We start from the raw sequence: 13,923 nt of genomic DNA, 5'->3' as shown, positions 1-13,923 counted from the left end.
TGTGAAGAAGGCTTCAGGGCGCCCAAGAAAGTCCAGCAAGCGCCAGGACCATCTCCTAAAGTTGATTCAGCTGCGGGATTGGGGCACCACCAGTACAGAGCTTGCTCAGGAATGGCAGCAGGCAGGTGTGAGTGCATCTGCACGCACAGTGAGGCGAAGACTTTTGGAGGATGGCCTGGTGTCAAGAAGGGCAGCAAAGAAGCCACTTCTCTCCAGGAAAAGCATCAAGGACAGACTGATATTCTGCAAAAGGTACATGGATTGTACTGCTGAGGACTGGGGTAAAGTCATTTTCTCTGATGAATACCCTTTCCGATTGTTTGGGGCATCTGGAAAAAAGCTTGTCCGGAGAAGACAAGGTGAGCGCTACCATCAGTCCTGTGTCATGCCAACAGTAAAGCATCCTGAGACCATTCATGTGTGGGGTTGCTTCTCAGCCTAAGAACACAGCCATGAATAAAGAATGGTACCAACACATCCTCCGAGAGCAACTTCTCCCAACCATCCAGGAACAGTTTGGTGACGAACAATGCCTTTTCCAGCATGATGGAGCACCTTGCCATAAGGCAAAAGTGATAACTAAGTGGCTCGGGGAACAAAACATCAATATTTTGGGTCCATGGCCAGGAAACTCCCCAGACCTTATTCCCATTGAGAACTTGTGGTCAATCCTCAAGAGGCGGGTGGACAAACAAAAACCCACAAATTCTGACAAACTCCAAGCATTGATTATGCAAGAATGGGCTGCCATCAGTCAGGATGTGGCCCAGAAGTTAATTAACAGCATGCCAGGGCGGATTGCAGAGGTCTTGAAAAAGAAGGGTCAACACTGTAAATATTGACTCTTTGCATCAACTTCATGTAATTGTCAATAAAAGCTTTTGACACTTATGAAATGCTTGGAATTATACTTCAGTATTCCATAGTAACATCTGACAGAAATATCTAAAGACACTGAAGCAGCAAACTTTGTGGAAATTAATATTTGTGTCATTCTCAAAACTTTTGGCCACGACTGTACACTGTCAAAGTGTGTGTGCATGTACATTAGCTTGCTAATACATTTGTGTCTGTTGTGTGGGATTGAGTGTACTAGACATTCTTGCCCGTCTAACTATCTAGTGGCCAGTGTCCACACTGTAGAGAGACTCTCCTAATGAACAATTTGCTCAGTGAGGTGTGACCACAGGCATTGTCACAGAGCTTCACGCTGGACTACTTATGCAGGGGGTTAGGGGCAGAAAGAGAGACGGGAGGGAGAGAAAGAGGGAGGGAGAAGAGAGGCTGACAGAGGAGAGTGTGCAAGAAGAGAGAGAATGAGAGAGAGGGAGCCAACAAGAGTACGAGAGGGAGAGTGAGAGAGAGAATAGAAGAGAGAGAATAGGAGGGAGTGAGAGAGTGAGAGAGTGAGTGCCTGGAACACACATTCACACACACAGGGAGACGGTCCTCTGCTGCAGCTCCCTGCTGGATTCAGTGGATTCACAATCTCTTCCCTTTCACGTGTGGTGGGTGAGTGGCTCTTTTTCATTCTGAACACTTTCGATGGTGTGTGTGTGTGCTTGTGTGTGTAGTTTATGATCCTCATGTATAGAGAAAAGGGGTAAAGAGCTGTTAGAGATTGACACACACACCGTCACCGAGACAACACACTCTTCCTCTACAGCCTTTATAGGTAGACTCTCTCACTCTTACAGAAAAACACAATTTCTACAAGCTCACATTTGAGGGTGTGGATTCAGCTGCTCAATCTCTCCAGATGACACGACACACACTCTTCTATTACAGCCTTTATAGGTAGACACACACACACACCTGTGTAGACAAGCAATCCCAGGCATACATTAACACACACACACACACGGAGGCAGCAGCTGAGGCTGTTTGACTAGCATCAGGAGGAGGGACGGAATCATTCTGGGCTAAATCTGCAGCACAGCCATGGTCAGCAGTGTGTGTGCCTGTGTTACTGTATGCCTGGGATTGCTTGTCCACATAGGTGTGTGTGTACATTCTGATGAATTTATGAACGTGTATGTATACTGTAGAAATTCATGGCGTTCATGTCATCATGTGAGCCAGTGAATACTATAGTCGTGTGTATTGGAGTCTATACAAACATCCTCCACCTCTATAGTGTGTGTGTGTGTGTGTGTGTGTGTGTGTGTGTGTGTGTGTGTGTGTGTGTGTGTGTGTGTGTGTGTGTGTGTGTGTGTGTGTGTGTGTGTAAAGCACATATGTACCATTAGGATCAGCGGTAGCAGCACTTTGGTAAAAGCAGCAGAGCAGACCACTAAAGCCCGTCACATCACGGGATTAGCAAGACGTCTTTTGCTACGGTCGTCACCATGGCAAAGCTAGTCAGTGGAACGCTGGTGTCTGAGTGGGTGACGCTTGTCATAGGCAGGTTCGTCACATTCATTGACTCAAAGGCTAAAACTAACGTTGGTGTGATGTTCTAATAACTAGGTATTCACAGGCAGGTAGGCTATAGTTCACTCTGTCAGTAGTAAGGGCAGGGGGGAAATGGGATACCAGAGAAAGGCTGGATGAACATAGGATCTATGATCGAGCAGGTTGAATGGTTGAATACGTCATGGGGGAACGGTATTCAGATTAGGTGAATACCTGAGATGTAATATAACTCTTTGGGGAGTATAAACAGCTTCTGTTCTTACTTAGATACTAATGTTAATCGAGCAAATTTCTGTCATGATCCGATTTGATAGACCACAGATGGCAAGATGTTTAGTTGTTCATTTTAGTGCGACACCTGATCAGATTGAAGTACCACTGGATGAAATAGGGGGGTGTTGTCTCCTCTAGCTGCCATGACTCTGACTCCTTTGGACCTGGGCAGTCGTGTTTCAGACCTGTTGGATCCTAGCCTGGACAACCATCCAGGAACACAGGAGTGGTCACAGTCAATAACCACTGGGGACTATTGACCGTGACTGCCCGGCAATGCCAAATCCATTCTCTGACATACTGCATCTGCAGGCTGGGGTCAACTCCACCTCAACTCAATTCAACTGACCCTGTAGAAATAGGAGAGTTTACCATTATTTTCAATTAAGATTTTATCTGACTCATGGATTGGATTTGAAGTTGGAATGAAATTACCTCAATTTGGACTATGAAGCATTCAAGCTTCAATGACATACAACACCAGGTATTTTCCTAAAATGACAGCCAAACATTGGTTAGCTTGGTTTCAGAAAGACAAGCAGTGATGTGGAAAATTAGATGGTTGTAGATCCTCACTCTGAGTCAACAACATCCGGGCTGCCAGACTTTAGTATGGAACCCCTTGTTTTACGTCAACAACATCCGGGCTGCCAGACTTTAGTATGGACCTCCTTGTTTTACCTCAACAACATCCGGGCTGCCAGACTTTAGTATGGAACCCCTTGTTTTACGTCAACAACATCCGGGCTGCCAGACTTTAGTATGGACCCCCTTGTTTTACGTCAACAACATCCGGGCTGCCAGACTTTAGTATGGACCCCCTTGTTTTACGTCAACAACATCCGGGCTGCCAGACTTTAGTATGGAACCCCTTGTTTTACGTCAACAACATCCGGGCTGCCAGACTTTAGTATGGACCCCCTTGTTTTACGTCAACAACATCCGACCTGCCAGACTTTAGTATGGACCCCCTTGTTTTACGTCAACAACATCCGGGCTGCTAGACTTTAGTATGGACCACCTTGTTTTACGTCAACAACATCCGACCTGCCAGACTTTAGTATGGACCCCCTTGTTTTACCTCAACAACATCCGGGCTGCCAGACTTTAGTATGGAACCCCTTGTTTTACGTCAACAACATCCGGGCTGCCAGACTTTAGTATGGACCCCCTTGTTTTACGTCAACAACATCCGGGCTGCCAGACTTTAGTATGGAACCCCTTGTTTTACGTCAACAACATCCGGGCTGCCAGACTTTAGTATGGACCCCCTTGTTTTACGTCAACAACATCCGGGCTGCCAGACTTTAGTATGGACCCCCTTGTTTTACGTCAACAACATCCGGGCTGCCAGACTTTAGTATGGACCCCCGTGTTTTACGTCAACAACATCCGGGCTGCCAGACTTTAGTATGGACCCCCTTGTTTTACGTCAACAACATCCGGGCTGCCAGACTTTAGTATGGACCCCCTTGTTTTACGTCAACAACATCCGACCTGCCAGACTTTAGTATGGACCTCCTTGTTTTACGTCAACAACATCCGGGCTGCCAGACTTTAGTATGGACCCCCTTGTTTTACGTCAACAACATCCGGGCTGCCAGACTTTAGTATGGACCCCCTTGTTTTACGTCAACAACATCCGGGCTGCCAGACTTTAGTATGGACCCCCTTGTTTTACGTCAACAACATCCGGGTTGCCAGACTTTAGTATGGACCCCCTTGTTTTACGTCTAGATCATTATCTGAGTAACAATGTAAAACATGGTCCTGAAGAAGCCATTTCATACTTGGATACAATCATTGATTGAACTGATCAGGGCAAACGTGAAATGTTTTGTTTTGAAATAGTCTAGCTTTTAGAATAATATATTTGATCATTATGAAATACTTATACAATAAATGAAGTGTACTAGTATGCAAATATTAGACAGATACTGTACTGTGAAATACTGAGGAAAAATCGTAATATTCAGTCAAATGTAGGATAAAATTCTGGATAATAATGTCTCATTATTTCTCAACAATCACCAGGAAGGAAAGCAGGAGTATTACCCATAGGGACGCTTCTCCAGACACAGATCAAGCCTAGTCTGGGATCAAAAAGGATTCGCAATGGAGATTCTCCACGGAAAGCACTTTTTAGTCCAAGACTAGTCTTAATCTTAATACTTTCAGATAATAATGTTTTTACCTTCAAATGAAGTGTCGGCCACCTACATGACTGAATAAATCCGTACCAGCTAAAGATGACGTGGCCAGTTTGATTCAGTCTGTTTTATTGACATTCCTGTCCAGACCCAAGGCCAGTGAAGTGAGCTAGATAGGATGAAGCCATAGAGACTGGGGTGTCAGGGCTTCGTTAATATAGCCCTCCTCACTCTCCAACTCGCTCATGCTGAATTATTTCTGAAGGCACTGTACAAACACACACTTTAGCAAATCTGAGACGTGCACGAACATCAGTCCATTACCAAGGAGTGTGAAACATCAATCCCTGTGCCTTCATGAGACTATGGTCAACCTGTTAAACATAAGTGGTGTCGCCCAGAGTCAAGTCATCTCCATTTGGGAATCCTCTCAAATCCAGCAGAAATCCATTTAAACCCTATAGGGAGGACAAGAGTCCACACCTCTAATTCACTGGACACCCTTCAGCCCCTCTCTCTCTCTCTCTCTCTCTCATAAACCTAACCAATATTCTTAATTTAAAATCACTTCATTAGTGTTAAAAGGCTGTTGAAGGACCGGTCTCCAATCAGATATCCATCTCTATCCTCGCGGTCACACAGCAGACCACTAAAGCCATTGTCCTGGAGATGAATGTAAATGACAGAATAATGCTGATAATCCTCATGGGGAATAGTATGTTTGAGGATGTGATGTGATTGGCATGGTGATGGGTGGTGGTTAAGAGAGTGGGTGAGGGTACACGCACACGTATGGAAGTGCACGCCTCACACATACACGCACGAACACACACATACACACACAAAAGGAGAGATTTAGCGATAGACTGAGTGAAGCATTAGAGAGAATAGAAAGGAGGTAGTGGACTGTCATGAAGTCAGAATGCAACATGTCTGTCTCTCTCTCTATATATCTCCTCTCCTTCCACTATCTATATTTCACCCTCTCTCTCGCTCTCCGTCTATATCCCCGTCGTGACGTGACTTCCAACCCTCTCTCTCCTTCTCTCACTCTCTCTCTCTCTGCTCCATTGAGCACAGTGCAGTGGGACAGGACCTGTCTTTGTCAGGTGCAGTGGAACAAAACACCAGTGAAGAAAGAGAAGGCTTGTAAATTTTCCCACAGACACGTTTATCTTATTTTATTACTCTCTCTCATTCTCTCTTTCCACTTGTTCTGCTGCATGTCAGGAAAGACAGAGGGCTCCCTAACAGACATACATATTTCATTTTTACAACTGACGAGTTGATTGCTCACAGAGGACTAAACGGAGGCAAACAAAAATTCAAATATTGATTTCCTGTGTTTTAAGTGTTATGCAGTTGACAGTTGTGAGACATACACAATTTTCACATGGCAGGATGGTAGACATGTAGATAATATCATAGAATAATCGAATGATTATGTGTGAGGATAACTGAGAACTCCAACCCCCTGTTATCTGAAAGTGTGCTGTCTATCTTCCTATATAGGCTTATTAGGGATGTACCATGTGGGTGAAGGGGGGGGGGTATATTTAACTCTGCTCTCTATGAAAGGCATAGACACTAATTAGTCAGGTAATCTTCTGACTGAAACAGGGAGCTGGCATGCCTGTGTAATTGATAGTGAGGGAAGTGAAATTTGAGAATGTTAGCCAAGTTAAATTATGCATAATCCCCCTTGTGTAAATAATTGATCAATATGTGTCAAATTGAACAAAACCCCAATCAGTGTTTTTCTCAAGCTTAATAGCTAATTGGAATGGTTTATTTAGCGTGAAACTAAAAAGGCAATGTGTTTCTTCTGAAGAACGGAATGTCACAACAAATATCTAAATTTTCTACAAAGACGGCAATAAGTACCGTTTATTTGCCTTTCTGTAACACACCAAGAATTGACTAACTCTGGCAAAAGGTTTTAACGTCTTGGGGGCTTTGGTGTGTGTGTGTGTGTGTGTGTTGCACACACTCATGACTATGTATGTGGGTGGACGTGGGTGGGTCTCTAAGTACAACCATTCCTCAATGTAAATGTATTTCAAGCATATACACAGAAGGCAGTAATGTGTGGGCAGTTGTATGTTTCTGAGTGTGCCCCTCAGCACCACTACTCATGCCTCAGTATCCAGCCAACTACCCCCAGGCAGGCTCAGAGAGGTAGTGAGGCCCACTAAGGTCAACACTACATGGGGCACAGAGACAGGGTCAAGTCCCTGAATGTCCTGCAGAGAGATCAGGCCTAGGATAGTGCTATTAAAAGGTGATTGATATGTTTGTGTTATGAGCTACACTTGAGAGAGAGAGAGAGATGTAGCATAGGACAGAGTAACAGAGAGAGAGAGATGTAGCATAGGACAGAGTAACAGAGAGAGAGAGATGTAGCATAGGACAGAGTAACAGAGAGAGAGAGATGTAGCATAGGACAGAGTAACAGAGAGAGAGATGTAGCATAGGACAGAGTAACAGAGAGAGAGAGATGTAGCATAAGACAGAGTAACAGAGAGAGAGAGATGTAGCATAGGACAGAGTCACAGAGAGAGAGATATATAGCATAGGACAGAGTAACAGAGAGAGAGAGAGAGATGTAGCATGGGACAGAGTAACAGAGAGAGAGCGAGATGTAGCATAGGACAGAGTAACAGAGAGAGATATAGCATAGGACAGAGTAACAGAGAGAGAGGTATGGGGAAATAAATGGAGAGGTGTAAAGGAGTGAAGGAGATAGAGGGGGAGGTACTGAAAAGGGGTGAGAAATGAAAAAGCAGAGGAATATATTTGCAGGGAAAGTGAAAGAAGGAAAGAGCTAGATGAAGAGCAGGAGAGAGTAAATGGCTGATTGTCTTGAATACTGATGTTATTATCTCACTACAGGAAAACACACTCCTACTCAAGCAGAGGGTTTGTCCCCGTTTTAAAGAACAAATCAAAGTGGGAATGAAAGAAAGCAGGGAGAGTTGGAGGGAGGTGGGTTGAGACACAACTTCAGGTTGTTCTCAATGGAAAATTCCATCGGTGCTCCAATCTCTTCACTGAGGCAACTGGGCAGAGACTTTAGACCACCCGTTCCTCCCCTCCAAGAAAAGAGTTCCCCTTCCATTTCTATACAGAGGACGGACCCCCCCCCCCCCCACACACACACACACACACACACACACATTATGTAAAAGTTAGCGCTAACTAAAGTGCTGAGAAAATACATGACATCTGGAAAGTCTCTTTTGTGATTGGTCAGAAGTATATTTCATGTTTGCTTGTCCCAAGACTCTTACCAAGTATACATATGAATGACACATAACTTCCTAACACAAATACTGACCGCAGAATCTGAAACCACTAAGTATATGTGTCCAATAATACCGTCGTTCTTGTGGCGATTTGTGGTGGACAACATTTTCCCAGTCTGCTAACTTCAGCAGTCCATTTTAATGGCTGCCCTGCTGTATTATGGGTCGCACAATTTCATCAACATGTGATATTATATTCTCTGGAAAAACAGACAAAAACCAGGTCAAGCACAAAATGAAACAGAGCAGAAACGTCCCCTTTAAATAACCTCTACAGCAAAAACAAGCCAGCAGACACATTTCGTCTCAACAACACATATCCTTGTATTAAGTCAAACTAACTGTACTGTGACAAAGTGAAAGTATGTCACTCAATGCCCTGTGTGCATCTGTCTTTTAGGTCACTTCACAGGAGAGCGAGCCAACGTGGCCTAGGGGGCTCGGGGAATGGAGGACGGCATGTGACCGGTGCCTAACTAACCGCTCCGCTTCACTGTCGCCAACATGCATCATCTTCGCCGGATGATGTCTTTGTGCTTATGGTGCTCTCTCCTCGCCATTCTTCTCCACACGACGGTGTTTGCGGATGAAGAGGTGGATCTTATGAAGCCGACAGGACCGCCTGCCAGTAAGTCCTATTGGTCAGGCTTGTCCTTGCCAAAGCAGCCCAGCTTGTCCATGTTCCCATCACTCCCGGCGGTGCCGTCGTTTCCGTTTTCTTTTCTCAACCCGTTTGGAGGGAAGTCACAGACTAAGAATGCAGGGCCCCAAAGGACCACACCATCAGAGGGACCAACAAAGGAGCTGTCAAAGAGACTGATAGAGAGACCAACAGAGGGACCAACAGAGGGACCAACAGAGGGACCAACAGAGGGACCAACAGAGGGACGAACGGAGCCTGAGAATTCCCCGGGACATTCAGGGTCTGTGGAGGAGAGTATTAATAAAAGCCCTCAGTCCTCCACCATCACCTCTTGGAATGAAAGTCACCCCAGTTCCACTGAGATAAGAACAGTAACAAACCCACAGACAGTCACTCCTAACAAGAGCACACAACCAAACACCCAAGATATCTTAGATTCAATAACCGCTGTCTTAGATTCCATATCCTCTATTTCTATGTCACAGGGGGTTGATATATCCTCTGATAGTCTCACCAGCACAAACATTCTGCCACAGACAATAATACACGCATACCTGTCACCAGAAACGGCCCAAACGCCAAAGCACAGTTGGAGTGTCACCACTAAATCTTTCCCCAAGGAAACGAAGATCCAAAATGAACTAGTTCCCCAGAGTGACCCTCTCACAGCTTCTGTCCCACACCTAACGTCCCCACAAACCACAGTCCCCACAACCCTGGTCACAACTCCACCAAGGATCACCGTCAACCCAACACAGGTAGAGACCACACTGACCAGACAACCCTTTGACTCTGGCACCCCACCCACGTCCCCACAAACCAGGGTCACCACAAGACGTCTGGCCTCGACCGTAAGCACCGACATTGGAACTAAAGAGGCCCCGGTCACCGAAACTCAGCCCAGTCACAGTTCACCAGACCTGGGCTTTTCCGAGGCCAAAGCAGGGCCTGTGGAGGAACAACTGGGAGCAAACAACACCACCAGGACAGAGGATAGAACACTAAGGGTTAACTCACCAACACCAGGAGGTAAGTCTCCAACACATCAACAGACATATTGATTTAGTATTAGTGATGGGCAGGCTAAATGACAATCAATGGATGTGATCAATCATTCAAACCAAATGGGGGTCTTCAGTCTGTTCAAGAAAAAGGCTGAAGAAAGTGAATGATGGATGGCATCTCTGAAATGGCAGCCATGAGTCGCCACAAACTTATCTTTAGCTAATATAGCCCAAGTCCTAGTTCAAATACTTACATCTCTATTGCATCTTTATTATTCTCCTTCCTTGAGATAATCACTTGGTGAAAGCAAAGTAGTGGAAACCACACTGTCCCCTACCCTATCATGTCCCTATCATACATGATCACTCCAAGGAAGGAAGATCGGAAGGAAGGAAAGACTCAATTCCACCGCATTAGAACAGACCCTAAAAATTATGCAGTGGTTTTATTTTTCTAAACAGATGATATTGGAACGCTCCCCTGTGCCTGAAGGGGTGGGGGAGGAGAGAGAGGTAGTGTAGGGGGGGTGGTTAGTATCACTTTCACATGACATTGAGGGAGTACCCGTAGCCCGGCACCAACCCCCACCGCCACTGTAGCGACGCTGGCTCTGTCTGGAGTCTGTATTTATAATAAACCTCAGGAAGCCCCTCCCGTACAGGCGCATCAATCATAGGAGGGTCAAAGGTCAGGTGATACAATGATGAGACGATTATGGCCAACCAGAAGGCAGTGTCACAGGAGAATGGTAAAGGGGCCTACCTACTATTGCAAATATCTATGCACTGGAATTTATGCAATTATCATCATTATTACACATTTCTGTCACTTTCAGCACACCATTACTAACAGCAAACAATGTATGATAATAGAGAGCATAAGCATATCGTTGGTGCATAACCCCCGTAACCCCTTTTATGTTGCCACTTTACATGCCATCAATCAGTCCCTACAGGATTCCGCGATCGCAAATCTTTTGGAAAAATCAACAATTCCCTGCATATAATGCAAGGGCTTGCAAATTTGACCAATCACTGCACTATTTTCGCATAAAACAGTTGAATCATCGCAATATTATCACATAACACTGACCCATCGCCGCAGTACAAAAAGAAGGCACACAATTTCAACCAATCACCGTACATTTACTGCATAATATGGTTCAATCAACCGACACGTCAACAAACATTTCCCCTCGTCAGCACTGTTTCACAATAAAAGACAGAATCCGTGCAGAATGTCAGAATTGCTGCAGCTAAATCAAGCATCTTAGCCTGCAAATATCAGCAACAATCCTGAGGGACTGATTATCTGTGATGAATATACGGATGAGCGATAGTGAGAAGAATAGTTTACTTTTGTTGTGTCTGGGCATGAGCACAACTTTGGAGGAGAATCCCATTGGCAGCTTTTGTTTCGTTCGTTATGTCTAGGGATAGCTGTGGTAGTACGCAGTGTTTTAGGATATTTTTGGTCATGTGTAATATTTGGATCTGGTAAGTATTTGTGTGTGTTCTTATTTTGAATCAGTACACTGATGCATTCATCTAGATGTCCTCTATGTTAAATATAGCAGTGTGTTGTGTTGTATTATGACTGTGTTGTGTCCAGGGCTGCTGTTTAGTTACTATTATGACTGTGTTCTGCTCTGGTGCGGTTTCTGTACGGTGTGACAGACAGTGTGCAGATAAAGTCAACCGGTTGGATGGAAGGTACAAAAGGGTTCTTCGGCTGTCCCCATAGGAGAAACCACCTTTGGTTTCAGGTAGAACCCTCTGTGGAAAGGGTTCTAAATAGAACCCAAAATGGTTCTACCTGGATCCAAAAAGGGTTCCTCAAAGCGTTATCCTATTGGGACAGCCGAAAAAGGTTTTAAATAGCACCTTTTTTGTTCTAAGAGTGTAGGAGGGAATACTCTGTGGTCTGTATCAGTATTCCAACAGCAAACCCCAATCCTATGGGACCATCCACTCCTTTCTCCTCCACATCCCCTGTTCATGGATGCTGAACATGTGCCTCGTCATTTAGGCTCCCCCTCTCCCTGTCTACCCTCCCTCCCTCCACCCCTCCTTCCCTCCTCCTGCGAGGGTTGTTGTGGAGGGCTAAAATGTCTCTGTAGGGATGATGCTGGTGATTATCAAAGCAGGGATGAAAACTGAGGAGGGAGAGAACTCTGCTATTTCGTTCTGTTCCAGTGCAGATACAATCTATGCATTTGTCTTGTGCAGAATCCTGCAGCGACAAAACAAGTGAACCTCCTACGTCGCCAAACACCCCCAGCGGAGATTCAAATGTGAAAAGAGTGCAGGACATCCGGTACTATAATACATTATCCCCTATCCCTCGGGTATGAAGGAGAATGTCCACCCGTCAAAGCCTTCTGTTTCAGAAAGGTGTAAGTAAGGTACAGCTTTTCACTGTTGGAGACGTGCAAATCACAACCAAAACCAATGAGCTTCCATTGATTCAGAATACGCTTGTTGTGTCACCTTCGTCCTTGACGGGTGTGTGTATGTGTGTGTACGGTAACACTATGCCTATCTCAAAGACACACTCCAAAGAGAGGTCACTTATGAGATAAGAGGAGGGAAGTGGAGGAGGGGGTAAAGAAAGGCTTGAGTAAAGGAGGAGAAGGGGGGTTGTGGCTGAGGAGGTGTGGGGGATGATAAATTAGTCTCTTTAAACCCATCGCGGCAATGCTTCAGATCACCATCTCCACTCATTTTCCCCCCAAACAGATTACCCCTTTACCTTTACCTGTCGCTACATTACCATTACCATCAACACTAATGGGGTGTGGCAAGACTAAACCATACACACTCCATAACTACCTGCATATGATACAGTGGCACTGTAGATACCATACAACACAGCCGTAGGACTTATAGCAGAACCAATGTATAATTATATATATTTTTTAGCTCTTTTTCTCCCCAATTTCCTGGTATCCCAATTGGTAGTTACAGTCTGGTTTCATCGCTGCAACTCCCGTACCGACTAGGAAGAGGCGAAGGTCGAGAGCCGTGCGTCCTCCGAAACACAGCCCAACCGAGCGGCAATGCTCCTTGACACAATGCCCACTTAACCCGGAAGCCAGCCGCACCAATGCGTTGGAGGAAACACTGTACACCTGGCGACCGTGTCAGCGTGCACTGCACCCGGCCCGCCACAGGAGTCGCTGGTGCGCGATGGAACAAGGCCAAACCCTCCCCTAACCCAGACGAGGCTGGGCCAATTGTGCACCGCTCCATGGGTCTCCCGGTCGCGGCCGGCTGCCACAGAGCCTGGACTCGAACCCAGAATCTCTAGTGGCACAGGTAGTTACTGCGATGCAGTGCCTTAGACCACTGCGCCACTCGGGAGGCCTTGAACCAATGTAATTTCAATGGTTGGATTGATTAGTGGTTTTACACACATATATAGCTAGATCTATTTTCACATCAACCATGTGATTTGAACCGTGGCTGATTTCATTTAGATGCTCTTAAAAGCACCAATGGCAAATCAGACCGTGGAGGTCAGCCGGGGTCGGAAATGCAGTACAGTATGGTCAATCTCTTCAATCACAAATAGACCACGAACGAAGCAACCCCGAGGTGATTCAACCCGCATGTTTTAATAACCTGCGTGGTTTAGCCTGTTTGTGTTTCTACTTTGAAGCACGGCAGCTCGGGGGAAATTACTTGAACCCAGCGGTAGAGCCGACATCGTCGGCTAACATGCCACCACTGTGTTACCACGGTAACCCTGATTAGCCGTTGCCATCCTGTGCATCGCTAGGCTCATGTGTTTGTTTGGTCCAAAATGTAAATTGAGGGAGTAGACTATTGATCAGGCAAACACACACACATTTCATCACCCAAGGTTACTACTAATACTCATTGAAATATGCATTTAGAGAATGCAACGTAACCCCATTAGTATGAAGTCTACAAAACTAACCAAATAAGCCTGTGCACAGTGATGCAATATTCTGATTGCATTGAGCAAGAGTGGGAAGGGCAGGAAATTGGAGGATGAGGTATTGTAGCTATATCCAGTTTTAATGAAACCTAATATGACTGTCTGCCTCTCTTCACCCTCCTATCCTACCGGCTTCTATTTCTCATCACTCTAAGCTCTGTGTGTGTGT

At 45.4% G+C, this 13,923-nt stretch overlaps 1 protein-coding gene across 2 annotated transcripts in view; it reads left to right on the top strand.

Moving 5' to 3' along the window:
- Positions 1 to 1,400: 1,400 nt before the first annotated feature.
- LOC139565981 (proline-rich transmembrane protein 4-like) overlaps positions 1,401 to 13,923 on the top strand; it is a 101,135-nt gene continuing 88,612 nt past the window's right edge. The window contains exons 1-2 of one of the 2 annotated variants that reach the window (XM_071386741.1): positions 1,401 to 1,512; positions 8,544 to 9,815. In XM_071386741.1, the coding sequence (XP_071242842.1) occupies positions 8,648 to 9,815 (1,168 nt within the window). In that variant the 5' untranslated portion in view covers positions 1,401 to 1,512; positions 8,544 to 8,647. The remainder of the gene's footprint in view (positions 1,513 to 8,543; positions 9,816 to 13,923) is intronic. The other variant, XM_071386742.1, reaches the window with a different exon arrangement.

Source organism: Salvelinus alpinus, chromosome 37 (assembly GCF_045679555.1).
Source record: "Salvelinus alpinus chromosome 37, SLU_Salpinus.1, whole genome shotgun sequence".
Classification (NCBI taxonomy): Eukaryota; Metazoa; Chordata; class Actinopteri; order Salmoniformes; family Salmonidae; genus Salvelinus; species Salvelinus alpinus.
The sequence above is the reverse complement of the archived record's forward strand: the minus strand, read 5'-3'. Positions and strand labels throughout refer to the sequence as shown.